The sequence below is a fragment of the Egretta garzetta genome, unplaced genomic scaffold, assembly GCF_000687185.1.
Source record: "Egretta garzetta isolate BGI_Z169 unplaced genomic scaffold, ASM68718v1 scaffold108, whole genome shotgun sequence".
Classification (NCBI taxonomy): domain Eukaryota; kingdom Metazoa; phylum Chordata; class Aves; order Pelecaniformes; family Ardeidae; genus Egretta; species Egretta garzetta.
In genome coordinates this window covers 7,112,913-7,123,161 of record NW_009260614.1, presented here as the reverse complement: position 1 = coordinate 7,123,161, position 10,249 = coordinate 7,112,913, and the positions used below count along the sequence as shown (strand labels likewise).

The window sequence follows — 10,249 nt, the reverse complement described above, 5'->3', positions numbered from 1 at the left end:
GGGGCCGGGCGGGCGGGGACTGGGGACCGGGACCGGGGACCAGAGCTGAGCCTCGCCGAGCTGAGCCTCGCCTCGCTGTTCCGCAGGTTGCACCAGTTGCCGGGATCACTGCGCACACCAGCAAAATGTCGTCAGAAATGGCAGCCGAGGTGAGGGTGAACTTTGCTTCTGCGGAGGGGTCGTCCCGGGGGTGCCCTGGCAGGGGCGAGCTCCACTGAGTTAAAATCCAAGCCCCTGCCGTTTCCTTCGGGTTCTTCCCTCTACCTGGCAGAGGCCAATAACCGAGGCGGTTCATTCCTGCCGACGTGCGTTCAGGCAGGAGGTACTTCACAGCAGCTTGTGTAAGGGCTTCCCTGGACAAAAGCTGCATTTTCAGTTTCCATGCCTGGTAGGTGAGACGTGACCTCACCTCGACCATGACCGTCTTAGTGAGTCACGCTTTCTGCCTTCCAAATGGCTCCTGCCACCCTGGCCTCCTTGGCTCTGGGTTGCAGACAAGTGTCCATCAGCTCTCAGACCGTACTCGCTACTTCTCTAACCAGAGTCCTGTAGCTAAATCTTTCAGTTTTGATTTCCTGATTGCAAATGTATCTGTTGCAATGTTTCTGCTGACCCATTTCTTACTTTGGTGGAAACCTGTAATACTGAAGATAGCCCTAGATGCCTAGCTATGCCTCTTCCCCACTCAAACACTTAGCCTCTGGTACTGGCCTTTAATTTAGCATCTCCTGTACCATGCTGCTGTGGGCACCTGATGAATGCTGTCCATGGTAGTTATAGTGTACGGCATGAGAAGAGACTGACAGGGATGTTTAAAAAATCAAGTAGATTAGTAATTATTATCCACTCTGCAATGGCAATTGTATTTAGGCCCTTCCTTTAAATGTCCTCCCATTTATTTTTGGTGCCTGCTAGCGCTGGGGAGTTGCTTTTGAAATCTTGGATAAGCTGTAAGGTCTCTGCACAAGTAAAATTCCTACTTATTTCAGTGCAAGTTTGCCAGTTAGGGCTTCAGGGGGTGTCCTACCTGGGTAAGTAAAAAGCTTCTGATCAAGTGACATACGTGGCTCTCAGCTAGAGAATCCACTCAGTAGCTGAATCACTGGTGAAAAAAAGCTTACACACAGCCTGCTGTGATGCATAGCTGGAATTGTGTACCTGTCTTTGGTTAGCCAGTGAAGTAGTTAGGTAGATGACACATTCAAGTGAGTGAAGTTACTATATGAATCTTGGTTTGGGTGGAAAACCCACCTTTGTTCCTATGTGTTTTAAAGCTGCCTTTTTGTTGATTTATTTTTCTGAACATTCCTGATGCTGAAACGTACCCAGATGTCCCTTTCTGGAGTCTGCACCTTAGCCAGTTTTATGCTAATCTTATGCCAGAGCTTGCAAGCACATTGTGGACTCTGGAGATGCTTCGAACACTTCATAATGTGGCTTGTGCTGGCCTAGAGCTCTTTGTCAATCAAAGAAAAACCTCTCTATTAGCTCAACACCACAAAAAGGACTTAGCCAATACTAGCTCTCACTATATTCTTGACTGACTGCTTTACTTTTTTCCCCCCTTTAAAAGCCTATCAAAGGGTTGCTGACCTGCAACTGCCTCAAAAGAGATATCCATGCTGATCTTGCAGCATATGCCCTGAGATTCATTTCAAGGACTGCCTGCAGAGGTAAAGTATCTTGGAGGATTCCTGAGCCAGACCTGACTCCTCAAGGGCTAAATGCTGGTGACAGTGACATGTTCTCCACCCCTACAACTACTTGCCAAAGCTCCTGAAATTCAGGGGCCTTTCTGATCAGTGCTACAAGATTGAAAGGGCATAGCTGAATAATGCCTTTATATTGGATAAACAGATCAGTGGATGTTACATGCATAGGACCATAACTGAAGTTATTAGGCCTCTTTAATTTGCTTCTCTTTCAGGGGGATAAACTTTGGGGAGGAAGATTCAGTGGAAGCACAGATCCAGTCATGGAGATACTCAACGCTTCCATTACCTATGACCAGAGGCTGGCTGAAGTTGATATCCAGGGGAGCATGGCTTATGCCAAAGCCTTGGAGAAGGCTGGGATCCTATCTAAAGCTGAGCTGGAGAAGATCCTGAGTGGCTTGGAAAAGGTATCTATTTCCTTCACAAACTGTCAGTCTTCCGACTGAACATTCACGAGGAATTGTTTCAGTATGAATTAGCAATGTTCTTTTTCTGCTGGCACTTGGGATCATTTTGAGTCTGGCTGCCTGAGTTAGTAAGAGGCAATGCATAGCATTGTATAGGGGTGAAGAGAAGTCCACAGCTAAGCGCTTTTTTGAAGTATCCATTGTTGTTGCTCACCCACCATGGACAATGGTGAGTCTATACAATGTTTGTATAGGAAGATCTCTGTGGACAATGCTAAAGCAATCACTGGCATTTCAGCTCACTTTTTCATTGCATTGCTTAAAGCCTCCTATAGCCATTACAATGCAGGATCATCACGGGTAGAGAGATGAATCCCACCAAGTGCCGTATGGAATATGAGGATATAGTGAGCAGCTGGCCTTGGCCTGAAAGACCAGGAATTCCAGAGCTCACGTGAGACTTAACACTTTGATTTCCACTGGGATGGCAGAAGTTGGTATTCGCTGGGGACACTTACAGCCCCCACGCACAGCAGGGTAACAGTAGTGGCTGACTGGTGTTTCTCCTGATGTTTGTAGATCTCTGAGGAATGGTCTAAAGGAGTCTTCGTGGTGACCCAAACTGATGAGGATATCCACACTGCCAACGAACGCAGACTAAAGGTTTGGATCCTCTAACCTCTTGTTCCCGTTCCTGTGTAGCTAGATCTGCCTGACGTTAAGTGACGTTAAGTGCCTCTGTCCCACTGTGAAATTCCTCTGGACCTTGTGGCACTGAACCCCCAGGTGCACAATCAAGCATCTCCAAGCCCCCTTTTGTGGAAGAGGCACTGTACAAGCATAGAACCCAAACTTGCCCTTCCCCAGAGAAGATCCCACAGCTACTCCAGGAATGATCAGGCATGTACAGAACTGGTTGTTTTTCCTCCTCTGTATTTTTCCCCCACCTCATTTCCGTAATCAAATTTCTTTAAGCTATCTTTCACATACTCTGGCGCTCTCCAGCATGTACTCCCTAGGGCTTTAAACTGGTTGCTGCTGCAGTGACTCATCCGCACAGGGAATCCGCTCTGCAGGATTGCTTCCTGGCGGTATAAGGCCAGAAACTGCCACTGACCTCCATTTGAAAGCCTATGGAAACCATGATTTTACTGTCTGGGTGCCAAGTGTCTCTCTGGATCAGTCTTTCTATAGATGATCAACTTGTGTCTGTTGGGGATCTTCTAATCCAAAGTTGACAATATCCAAAAAGTCCACTGAAAAGAGTGGGCTTTGATTCTTTTCATGGAAAGCAAGATACAGCACCTTTCACAAATGAGTGACCAGGGACACATCTGGTAAGAGGAAGATGTCCCTTCCCATCACGCAGAACAAGGAGGGGATAACTGCCAAGGCTTTCTGCTGAACACTATTTGGTCACTAAGTATGTCACATTCTGCTCTGCCTGACTGTGGCTGGTCTCCTCCAGGTTGTGACTGACTTGAAGCTCTTCATGAAGAATTCCCTTTCTCTCATCTCCACTCGCCTCCTGCAGCTCATTAAGACCCTGGTGGAACGCGCTGCCATGTAAGTCCTTTTCCATATCCATGGCCTTGGCCTTGCAGGGGCAGGAGACTTCTAGGCTTGCTCTTCAATGGACACTAATCAGGGCAGCAGCGGGGGCTTCTGTGGAGGAAGTTACAGCCAGGCAGTGTGGGATAGCACAGGGAAAGGCAACAGCCCCTCTTTTTGCACAGTTCATGTCACAGGGACCTTCCTCTTCCTCCAGTGTATGCTGGCAAAGGAATTGAGGTGGGAGGTCCACACAAGGCTTTAGAAGGCACCAAATCCATCCAAAGGACTCAGGAATTTTAACATGTTTCAAGTTGCTACATATGAGAAAAGCTCAGCTCTGTTAACTCCTGTCTAACTCTCCAGTGGTGGACTGGGGAATCTTTGCCTGACACAGAGGGGTCACTGTACCGGGCAATCTTCCAAGGAGGCCTAGGGCAGACACAGCTCACCAGAAGATGAGGAGATCTAAACCCCGTGAGCTTAGGGAGCCGGTGACAGGAGAGGGAGAGAGGGACCAGCTTCAGCACAGCACAGGCTAAAGATGTTCTCTTTGTGACCTTGCTAGAACCCCTGGGGTGTACCTGCCACTGCCCTCTGTCCTGAAAGCTGCCACTCACTTCTTTCTCTCCTTTCACATACAGAGAAATTGATGTTATCTTGCCTGGCTACACCCACCTGCAGAAAGCTCAGCCCATCAGATGGAGCCAGTTCTTGCTCAGGTAACCACCCTTCACCTTTGGCTGGAGGAAGCCTTCTCCACCCTTGGGTCCAGGCTCAGCTAGAGCCCAGAAGCGCGGCCCCCTCTGAGGGGGCAGCCTGGGGTTCTGACAAGCCAGAGCTCATCTTGCAAACTGGAAAACAACTCCCTGTGTTCCTGTGTGGTTCTGACTAACCTGGGACTCCAGCACTGAGTGGGCAGTGGAGGCTGACTCCCTGTATGCTCCATCCCTTGGCCAGAGTTACCTCTTGGACCTTGTGACAGTTTCTGACTTCAGGTGCTTCATCTCTTGTGATGTTTTTTTTCCTAGCCATGCTGTTGCTCTGACTCGTGATTCTGAGCGCCTAGGAGAGGTGAAGAGGAGGATTAACGTCTTGCCTTTGGGAAGGTAAATTTACTTTCTGTGTAATCCCTGGGCCTCACTTTGCTCTGCAGAATGGCTACAAGGCAGATCCCCTGAACCACAGGGGTTTGTATGCCATATGCACTGCAGAGCTGCAAGGGCACAAGCCTTGCTTCTTTCGCCAAAGACAAGACACTCACCACAGAGATGCTGGTCTTCTCCCTTACTGAAATCAAGAACTACAAGGCTTTCATTAAGCAAACCTTCCCCTGTGGAAGAGAACTTCTGGTTTGGTTCAGAATATGCTGAGCCCAGGCCACACTGTGTGACACCAGACTGAACTGGGAGAAGGAAGCCTTCAGAGAGGTGTCATCACTGCCTACTAGAGCTCAGTTTTGGTTGGGATATGCAGGGTATCTTGCATGACTTCTGTTTCTTTCTCCCCTGGCAGCGGTGCTCTGGCTGGCAACCCACTGGAAATTGATAGAGAGCTTCTGCGTAGTGGTAAATGTCTCCTTGTGACTGAGAGGCACAGGTCTACTCATAATATCGGGGAGTTGAGGAATACATTGTTCTATTCATCTATTTTGGATGTGTTGCAGCACCTTAATATAGGGATGGAGGGTAATAAATACAAAAAATGAATATGATGTGATGCTCAGTGACAGAGGTGGGAGGGAGCTCCTAACAAGTCGGTAAGCCAGAAGGCCTTTTTACTACTATGAGAGAGAAGATGTCTGTAGGGTGGGAGCATAAACAGAACCATCTCCACTGCACACTGGCTGCCCGGGGCGAGTAACAAAACCCCACTTGCCATGTTTGTGTTCCTGGGACCACTCAAGGGCTCACAGTCACCTGCATGCTGGGGCAACCTGCTGCATTCAAGGCCCAGTCGTCCCAAGCCTGACCACCTCTGTCTGTCACCTTCCTTACAGAGCTGGACTTTGCTTCCATCAGCCTGAACAGCATGGATGCCGTTAGCGAGAGAGACTTTGTGGGTAAGCACAACTTGATCGCTTCTTCCCAACACTATTTTAGAAGCAGGCTTCCAAGTCCTTTCCAGCTGACCTCCTTTAATAAGGGATTGAAATCCCTGACTGGGAAGTAATTATACAGAAAATCTGTTTGCTCGTGCTTAAATTCCAGTCAGGTCTCCCTGGGCTGTCAAGCAAACAAGCACCTTTTTCACCTGATTTTCCTGCTTTCTCTGCAGTGGAATTTCTCTCTGTGGCCACCCTGCTGATGATCCACCTTAGCAAGATGGCAGAAGATCTCATCATCTACAGTACCAGCGAGTTTGGCTTTCTAACCCTCTCTGATGCTTACAGGTAGGTCTCTGGTCTCTGGGCAAGAGCCCTTCCCTCAGTCTCTCCTCCTCAGCTCTCACCTGGAAGAATGAGAGTGGTTGGGGTCTTCCTGCTGCACAAGGCTGACACAGCATTAAAAGGCTGGCAGAAAGGCAACCTTAGGGTGAACATTCCTCAGTAATGACCACTTATTTCTGATTCTGGTAACTCAACCAAGCCTGCTGCACGACCTGTGTCTGTAGGGACTGGTGTGCTGCTCAGCGCTACACTCCACACACCTTTCTTTCAGCACTGGCAGCAGCCTGATGCCTCAGAAGAAGAACCCCGATAGTCTGGAACTGATCCGCAGCAAAGCTGGTCGCGTGTTCGGACGGGTGAGCCTGCTAACAAAAGAAGCGGGATGGGGAAACTGCTCACACCAGGGGCTGAAGAATCTTGTTTCTTCTTGCCTCTGTGTAAAGAAAGGTGCCCAGTGTAGGCTCTGAGCCTGGGCTGGGGCGATGTGCTTCTCTCCCTGGAGCTAACTGCCTCACCCGTTTCTCTCTGCAGTTGGCTGCTATTCTCATGGTTCTCAAAGGACTTCCAAGCACCTACAACAAGGATCTACAGGTAAACCAGATGTTAGTTTGCACACCATCTCTCTGAGCAGACACAGTGGTGGTCTTCTACTCCTGAGCAGTCTGGCCGCTACATTTCCCTGTACAGACCCTGCTTGTGTGCAGGGTGCTGAGGAAGGGGCTGAGGCACAGCGTGCTGCAGTTGACACCGCAGCCCCTGGGGTGACATGCCTGCTCTGCTGGCTGGGCTGCTCAGGCTGGTGGGCTTTTGGGCTGCATCAGGCGGACTTACAGCAATGTCCATGCCTGTTCTGACGCAGGAGGACAAGGAGGCTGTCTTTGACGTTGTGGACACCCTGAATGCTGTGCTCCAGGTTGCCACTGGAGTGATTTCTACCCTCCAGGTAAGGCTTCAGACTCTCCCTATTGAACATGGTTGGGGGGCACATTCGGTGAGTAACACATGTGAAAGCCCTCTAGACTGGTCCTAAGATGTTGCTCACCCATGCTGTCAGCTCCTCTGGGGGTCAGAGAGACCTTATAAAGCCACGTCCCTTCCAGAAGTTGTCCCCTCACTGTGACTGCTAACATGTCCCAAGGAGGATTGATGATAAAGTCTCCCTCTGACCATCCTTCTGCAGATCAACAAGGAGAACATGGAGAAGGCTTTGAGCCCTGAGATGCTGTCTACTGATCTGGCACTCTACTTGGTTCGTAAAGGAGTAAGTATCAGAAGGAGACTTGGAGTCCTGATTTCTTTGGATGCAGAATACTGCTCAGCGAGGGCCTGAGATGAGGCCTTCTGTTCTGTCCCCAGGTGATGATCAGTCTGGGTCAACAAACCTGGATTCACATGGCATTGCCCTAAGTGAAAACAAGCCAACCAAAAAAGACAGCACTTCCATTTTTTCCTTTGAGGCTGCACCCCAGTTGCTTGGTCACTGACTGTGGCCTCTGCTTCTCACTGCAGATGCCATTCAGACAAGCCCACGCTGCCTCTGGGAAGGCTGTCCACCTTGCCGAGTCTAAAGGCACCACCATCAATAATCTCAGCCTGGATGACCTGAAGAGCATCAGGTTCGTATCACTATTACCTTGCTATGACTTCCCTCAAGGGGCAGCTAGCAGCCTTCCTTCGTATGGGCCTCCTTATGGTGCCCTGCCCCAAAATGCCTGGGCCAGACAGCCCCCCAAAATCCTCCTGGCCTGAGTGTCAGTGCTGCTGCTGCTGGGCCTGAAATAACTGAAGTGGGGGGACAACATCGCTACCCTGCAGCCCCAGCGGGACACAGGCAGCGGCTGTTGGGAGGGACTGGAAGAAACTCATGCCCTGACCTGGAGGCACCAGCCCTCCAGAAGAGTTTGCCTCCAAGCTTCCTCGCTCTCCCCTTGGAGCTGACTCTTTGGTCTGCCACAAGCAGCTATTGCTAGGGCCTGGAAGTGCAGAAGCAGGGCTGCGGGAGGTCTTTGCCCTTAGAAAAAGGCTCCGTCTCCACTCCCCCCGCCTCTGCAGGCATCGAGCATGCCAGGCCAGCAAACGGCACCCACGTTCTCCACTGACACCTCTTCTCTTTGCCTCCCCAGCCCCCTGTTTGGCAGCGATGTCTCCCAGGTCTTCAGCGTTGTCAACAGCGTGGAGCAGTACACGGCCATGGGCGGTACTGCCAAGAGCAGCGTGACTGCCCAGATCGAGCAGCTGAGGGAGCTGCTGAAGAGGCATAAGGAACAAGCTTAGAGTGTGGGGAGATATCCCGTGGATGCCACGTTGTGCCTGTCACACTAATCTGGAGTTAATAAACACTGGGGTGCATTGTAGTTCACTGAAACTCCTGTCTTGCGTCTTTCTTCTAAGGGGCAAGATTGAGCTGGGCTTCCTTGGCCCTCATGAGGCTTGGGGAAACGTTCACTAGTGTGGGAACCTGGCAGCAGAGCTGGGTTGTGGGGTTTCAAGTTCTAGGGGGCTGGTAGGTAGAGAGCAGCAGAAGAATCTATGCATGTGTTGAGGGAGGCTTGTGTGTGTGTCCACAGAGATCTTGGTACAGTATCTGCAACACTTGCCACATCTCCAGCTATCACTGTCCTCGTCCTAGGATTATGTCTCCCTGCCTGTCTTCTGGCACGAAATAAAAACATCTCCTGACCACGTGGCACTAGAACTTGCATAGCCTTGGGCAGGAGTTGGCCAGCAGGTCAACCCACAAGTCTTTCTAGTCCATCCCCAAACCACCTTTGGCTCTGGTTTACACAGAAGCACAGGGTTGTACGCTCCCAGGTCCAGCTCTTTCTTCTGCGTGACGCATGCCCTCATTTGCCTCCAACCTAGCTGGGGCAGAGTTCTTTAAAAAAAAAAAAAGCTCCTGGCATTGCATTGCCTCTTACAGGAATCATTTACCATTTTCCCCTCTGGCCTTACAGAAGTAAAATCAGAACTAAGACCAGAAAAAAATCTTACTTGAGGAATGAAATACCAGGAAGTTCCCAAGTCCCTGCTGCTTACTGCCATGTTTCTCTGGTTTAGTACATTTGTCTCACCTTCCAGCTAAATTATTTCTGGCAGGGAAATCAGTTATGTACACTTAATTCAGGTGGAGAGGTGATGCCAACAGAATCAGAAGGAGGGATTATCTCCTCCCCCCCAGCTCATGGTTCTTTTCCTTCCTCACATAAGCTTTCTCCCCATTTGTCTTTTCTCGTTCCTGATCGGTACCTTCATAGGCCTCAGCCAACCAGACTTTCGCTTGTTCACAGCAGCCACCATTCAGTGCCAAGTAATGTGGGGCCCTGCTGACTGAAAAAAGAGGTGATTTTAGCAGATTATCACATCTCAATCTCTCGCTTAAATAAAGTTCATAATCACTGGTAACTCCCCATTTGACCCTCCACCTTTCTCATATTCTCACACGTCACCAAACCTTTCACTGATCTGCAATAAACTGAGCTGTTGCTTCTGTAATGAATTGGATACAGCATGACTGGCAGCTGCATATTGCACATGGAAGTACATGTTCTCACCCAGCAAACAAGCGCAGGCTACAAATAAACGTACTGTAAAATTAAAATCAATCCAATGGCACTTCCTTCCCCCCTTGCACCTGTGATGCTTTTCTCCATCCTGCTTTATTCCTAACGAAGTTCTGAGGGATGGGGTTTGAATAGGAAATGTTACCGTGCTTCATGGATGAGTCCAGACATGGATTTCTAGTGCAGAGATCATCCTCCTGCCGGGTCCCCAAGACGCCATCTGGTCCCCAGTGCCACTCTTTGCCTTTTGCAATAACTTCTTGCCCTCTCACTTCAACAAGTGGCTCTGAAAAGAAAGAGCAGTAGGTAAGCAAGTAAATAAATAAAGAAAACAGGTTTCCCAGGGAGGTAGCGGAGACTCCATCCCTGGAAACATTCAAGGCCAGGTTGGATGGGGCTCTGAGCAACCCGATCTAGTTGAAGGTGTCCCTGCTCCCTGCAGGGGGGTTGGACTGGGTGGCGTCTAAAGGTCCCTTCCAACCCAGAACATTCCACGATTCTATGAAAACCACCCCACTCCCCCGGAAATCCAGCAACCCTGGACACAGCCCAACTCCTGCGGGTGTTTTTACGCCAGGCTCCCGGTGGCTTTGGCTCGGGGAGCCCGGAGCCCCGCACCCAGGTCCC

The 10,249-nt window shown here is 50.0% G+C and overlaps 1 protein-coding gene across 1 annotated transcript; it reads left to right on the top strand.

Moving 5' to 3' along the window:
• The first annotated feature begins 91 nt into the window (after positions 1-91).
• Positions 92-8,371, top strand: LOC104131921 (argininosuccinate lyase-like). The gene is made up of 16 exons (XM_035900548.1): positions 92-149; positions 1,928-2,122; positions 2,702-2,785; positions 3,183-3,213; positions 3,547-3,688; positions 4,318-4,395; positions 4,705-4,782; positions 5,189-5,241; positions 5,673-5,735; positions 5,951-6,065; positions 6,334-6,418; positions 6,594-6,653; positions 6,922-7,005; positions 7,243-7,323; positions 7,572-7,678; positions 8,186-8,371. Exons 1-16 carry the CDS (start codon positions 126-128, stop codon positions 8,334-8,336), a joined length of 1,431 nt encoding a protein of 476 aa, XP_035756441.1. The 5' UTR covers positions 92-125; the 3' UTR covers positions 8,337-8,371.
• Positions 8,372-10,249: the final 1,878 nt, after the last annotated feature.